At 49.2% G+C, this 5000-nt stretch overlaps 2 protein-coding genes across 2 annotated transcripts; one reads left to right on the forward strand and one right to left on the reverse strand.

Moving 5' to 3' along the window:
* Positions 1 to 115: 115 nt before the first annotated feature.
* Positions 116 to 939, reverse strand: LOC138149909 (histone H1.4-like). Its single transcript, XM_069073115.1, has one exon. The coding sequence runs from the start codon at positions 836 to 838 to the stop codon at positions 179 to 181; it is 660 nt and encodes a 219-aa protein (XP_068929216.1). The 5' UTR covers positions 839 to 939; the 3' UTR covers positions 116 to 178.
* A 3504-nt stretch (positions 940 to 4443) lies between these two features.
* On the forward strand, positions 4444 to 4888 carry LOC138150256 (histone H4). Its single transcript, XM_069073682.1, has one exon. It carries the CDS (start codon positions 4523 to 4525, stop codon positions 4832 to 4834), a length of 312 nt encoding a protein of 103 aa, XP_068929783.1. The 5' UTR covers positions 4444 to 4522; the 3' UTR covers positions 4835 to 4888.
* The last annotated feature ends 112 nt before the right edge of the window (positions 4889 to 5000 follow it).

Below are 5000 nucleotides of genomic sequence, written 5' to 3' on the forward strand. Positions count from 1 at the left end.
ACCCAGACGCGCGCTTAGTTCCGGCGGCACCCCGCCCCCCCCCCCCCCAATGGCAACTACGCAGAGAAGAGTAGTGAAAGAATGGGAGTGTTAGTAGCCCTTTCTCGGGAGACCGTGGGGTGGCTCTGAAAAGAGCCTTTGAGGCTTCTGAAAGCCGGGAAGTTTTCCATAACACCCTTCATTTTTTCTTTGGCGCCGCCTTCTTAGGCTTAGCTGCTTTAGGCTTAGCCCCCTTAGGCTTGACAAGCTTAGACTTAGCAGGGCTCTTGGCCACTTTCTTCGGCTTAGCGGCTTTGGGTTTCTTTGGGCTCTTAGACGCCTTCTTAGCTCCCACCGCGGCCGACTTCTTGAGCTTCTTTGGCGTCTTCTTAACGCTTTTCTTGGCGGCTGCTGCCCCTGCCGCTTTCTTAGGTTTCTTGGCTGCAGCACCAGCAGGCTTCTTGGCCTTGGCTGCAGCGGTCTTCTTCCCCTTAGCTTTGCCCTCGCCAGCAGAGGCCTTCTTGTTGAGCTTAAAAGAACCGGAAGCACCGGTGCCCTTAGTCTGCACTAAGGTGCCTTTGCTCACCAAACTCTTGAGCCCCAACTTGATGCGGCTGTTGTTCTTCTCCACATCGTAGCCGGCGGCCGCCAGCGCCTTCTTAAGGGCAGCCAGGGACACGCCACTGCGCTCCTTGGAGGCTTCCACCGCTTTAGTGATCAGCTCGGACACTGGGGGACCTGCAGCCTTCCGCCGGGCTCCTCCGGCCCCGGCAGGCTTCTTGGCCTTTTTCTTAACCGGGGTCTTCTCAGCCGGCGCGGGGGCTGGAGCGGCCGGGGCGGCAGGTGCAGTCTCAGACATAGTTCTCCGTTCTGACTGTCTCAAACAAGGAAAACACAAAAACAACGAGAGACAGACCACCACAGTCTCTATAGCGGAGGACGCCGGGCCTGGGAGTATATATAGACAAGGGAGTCGTGCTGTGATTGGTGCGCTGTGCAACCCGCCTTCTCAGTCACTTACAGCCACTCGGCTCTCCTTCATGGTTGTGTTTCTTACCCCTGAAAAAAAGGGAAAAATACAAAAATTCCCAGCACGCAATCGAGCTATTTCTACCCGAATCCGAAGCGAGAAGACTCTGGGTTCGTGTGCCGCTCAGCTTCTCTCTGCAACCTCAAGTACTGCACTCGGAGCCTTTCCTAATCTCCCTAACTCTCCACAAAACTCAGGTCAAATGGAGACAACTCCCTGTGTTTTCTTTAAATTCGAAAGTTGCCCTTTTACTCCCGATAGCCTTTCCTCCAGAGTATAGTTATGCACACCCTTGACTTCTCATTTATTAAAAAACGAAAACGATTCTCTTCACGTTTACATCGAAATCGTGTTTCTCAGGGAAAGAAGTAGCACAGGCTCTTCCGTGATTTCGGCATAGGGATTCACGGGAATGAGATGCAGCAAGAAGGATTTTGCATCGAGGACGTGCAGCTCCCTTCAGAACTTAAGGGGCTTTGGAAGATCCTGGGACCAACTAATTTGAGGGAGTAAAGTTTCATCTTTGGAATTTCAAGCCCTTTACTACCTAAGAAAAAGGCCTAGATTTTGATGGGGGCGGATGGGTGGTGGTGAGGGGAGGGAGTGCTTGGGGGGCGGAGGGGCAGTGGGGGAGGGGGGAGAGGACAACCACGGTACTGCTTCCGTACTTCCCTTCGATTCAGCTCCAAGAAGAAGAAGAAAAAAAAAAAAAACAGAATCCAGGAATTGAAATAGATCCCAGGTGCCACCTAATCCAAACTGTTACCAGGGTAAGAACGCACAATGCTCAACATAACCCAATAAGTGCCCATGTGCAGCCTGGGGGAGAGGGGAAGGGAATCCCTTCTCTCCAGGCAGAGGGATCACCCATGGAAGCAGCTCGTTGCAATTAAGGATAACTCTAAATGGTTAAGAAGCTTTCCCTTGCTCCCGAAGAAGCCTAATTATTCCTTCAAACCACCCACGAGTTCAAAGGAGGACGTAGGCAGCTATATCACAAAGACACACACAGACACACACACCCTCAAGCTAAACAACTTTTTTTTTTTTTTTCAAAAACACCCCTAGGCCCCTGAACCTCCCCTCCTCTTGAGGATTTTCACTTTATCAATGACCTTCCTAAAAGGTGTCACCCACAACTGAACACAGTATTCCAGAAGTAGTCTACACTAGACGCTAGTCCTGTCTTGACACAGACTTAGACCTCCTCAGCTTTTCTGGCTTCCATATCTCATTGCTGAATCCTCTTGAGCTTTCTAAACAATCCTCTTAGGCTCCCAGATCCTTTTCACAGCAACTGCTGCCCACCCAAGCCTAGTTGTAAAGTTGTTTTTTTGAACCCAACTGTTGCAGGATTGTGATTTTCGCCTATTGAGGAGCACTTTATTAGATTCACACTGCTGTTCTCCGCCGTCCAGGCCTTTTGGGATCCTGATGCTGACATCCAACAGAGTAGTTAACTTGCTTTCCCTCATCTGCAAATCTCCCCTTCCCTGAATCTGTACCCCAACAGATCTTGGATGTCTTGGATTTTCTCTTTCTGGACATTGCTAAAAAACAAACCCGATTTTGGTGTTCTTAATTCATTGTAATTACTGAACTTCAGCACTCCTGACACTATTATCGTAGAATCAGGGCACACTCTCTGCTCAATTTCTTCTTCTGTACTTTTTTTTTTTTTCCTCCTTCTAAGCTCATCAGTGAGTACCCTGTGCCTAGGTACTGGGCCTTCATGACAAACTCCCTCTTTTCTTCCTCATTGGAATTAGGCCTCTCCAGCATCTTCAGGAATTTCATTCTTGGGAGCTGCCAATTCAGGTTCACTTCCCCTCCGAAGAACTTTAGGCCAAGGGGTCCTAGCTGTCCTTTCTTTGCACCCTTTTGCAATCTTCTTCTCTATATACAAGACCCACATAAGACTGTGCCTGACTTTCCTCTCCTTTACTATCACCAGTTCTTGGGGTACCAGTATCCCCAACAAGGTGCCTATCATTCCTCTCCCCTTCCCCACCCCCAGTCTCCATAGCAACCAGAGTCTTCTTGGCTCCAGAAAATCAGTCCCCCTTGTTGCTTCTACCACCTTTTGAAATGTGAAATAATCGTTAAAGGAAGTCAAGAAATTATCACCCACTCTGATTCAGTCACAGAACCCCAGTAGTTATATGGAAGTCTCCCATCACAGACACACAGACAGACAGACATAAGTAAAAATCACAGACACACAGACAGACAGACATAAATAAGTAAAAAGTTTGTGACATGTGTGATCTTTCCACAAGAGGAAGGGTGCAGATGAAGGATAAAGAACAGTTAGGTCAGTCTGAATGACCCATAGAGGGTGAGGAAAATAAATCAGCCAGGGAAGATCAATCAGAGTTAAATCGTGAAGAGCTTTAAATGCCAAACGGAGGAGTTTTGTCTTTGTCCTAGAAGCAAGAAGGAGTTACTGAAGCTTCTTCCGCAGGAGAGTCAAGTATGGATTTTACTATTATTCATTTGGTAGCTGTGTGTAGGAAAAACTAGAGATGGAAGAGACTGATATGTGTAGGAAAACCTGTCATGAGACTTTGCAATAGTTGCAAAGAGACATGATGAGCGGTTGTGGTGGGGTTCTCACAAGAGATGTTAAAGGGGGTAGACTAGACCAAACGTGGCAATTGACCAGATGTGTGTGGTAGATGGGGGGTGGGGGACGGCTCTGGATTTTGAAATTTGTAGTGTTCCTTGAGATAGGCTTGGGGACGGGAGTGGGGGTGAGGGGAGGCATCAAAGCTGAGGGGAAGGGTCAAAGAGCTACCTTACTCCATCTCCAGACCACCTTGTAGGAGTGAAGGTAGGAGAGGAAGGGAGAGAGGGAGGGAGGAGCTGATGACAATCCTGCCGTCTCAGAGACCTATTTGAACCCATCACTCGAAATATTGCCTTTGTTTTTGTAGCTACGTTTGTTTGTACGCTCTATTCCTAAGGTTTTGTCAGTACATGACAGTAATTCAGCAAGACAATTTTCGCACATTAAAAAAAAAAAAAAAAAGCGTGGGTGTGTGTGTGTGTGTGTGAGTTTTTTGGTGTGTGTGGGGGGGGGGGGGGGGGGGGGAAGTGTTTGGAAAAAACAAACCACCAATCATAGACTCCCACTACATCTTTCGAAAACGGCAACGCAAAGCGCGCAAAACAGAATCTCAAAGGGAATAATATCACTACAGAACTAAATGGAAGTGAAGGCCCAGGGTGTCCTGGAACCAAAGGACTAAAATGAAAACAAAAACAAAACACAAAACACACACACAAAAAAACAAACACCAGCAAGCAGCAGATTAGCCCTTTCAGGGTGCAGTATCATTTATTTCCTTCTCGCCGCTCTCTCCCACCTCGTATCTGCCCCGCCCCCTGGCCTCTTTCCTGTTCTCAAAGAGGTCCGCAGCTGTCGCTATATATATGGGCAGGTCGCTCCCTATATATACCGTGGCTGCTGGCGGTTGGGTAACAAGGTAGCTCGTCTTGCCGCTTTTCGTCATGTCTGGTCGTGGGAAAGGAGGGAAAGGGCTGGGGAAAGGGGGTGCCAAGCGGCACAGGAAGGTGCTGCGGGATAACATCCAGGGTATCACTAAGCCTGCCATCCGCCGCTTGGCTCGGCGCGGTGGCGTTAAACGTATCTCGGGCCTCATCTATGAGGAGACGCGCGGAGTTCTCAAAGTCTTCTTGGAAAACGTGATCCGCGACGCCGTCACCTACACGGAGCACGCCAAGAGGAAGACCGTCACTGCTATGGATGTCGTCTATGCGCTCAAACGTCAGGGCCGCACTCTCTACGGCTTTGGCGGCTAAGCTACTGGCCTTGAACCTCCCAAGTACTGTGCCTCCCGCGCACTTACCAAAAAAGGCCCTTTTTAGGGCCGCCCATCTGGTCACTAAAGAGCTGTGATAGCCTTTAAGCCCTTGAGTGCTTTGCTTTACAACCTCCCTTGGACCGCGTCGCGTGTAACGTGCGGGG

The sequence above is a fragment of the Petaurus breviceps genome, unplaced genomic scaffold (genome assembly GCF_028583685.1).
Source record: "Petaurus breviceps papuanus isolate PSGF00001 unplaced genomic scaffold, PetGlider_PUasm1.0 90865, whole genome shotgun sequence".
NCBI classification, from domain to species: domain Eukaryota; kingdom Metazoa; phylum Chordata; class Mammalia; order Diprotodontia; family Petauridae; genus Petaurus; species Petaurus breviceps.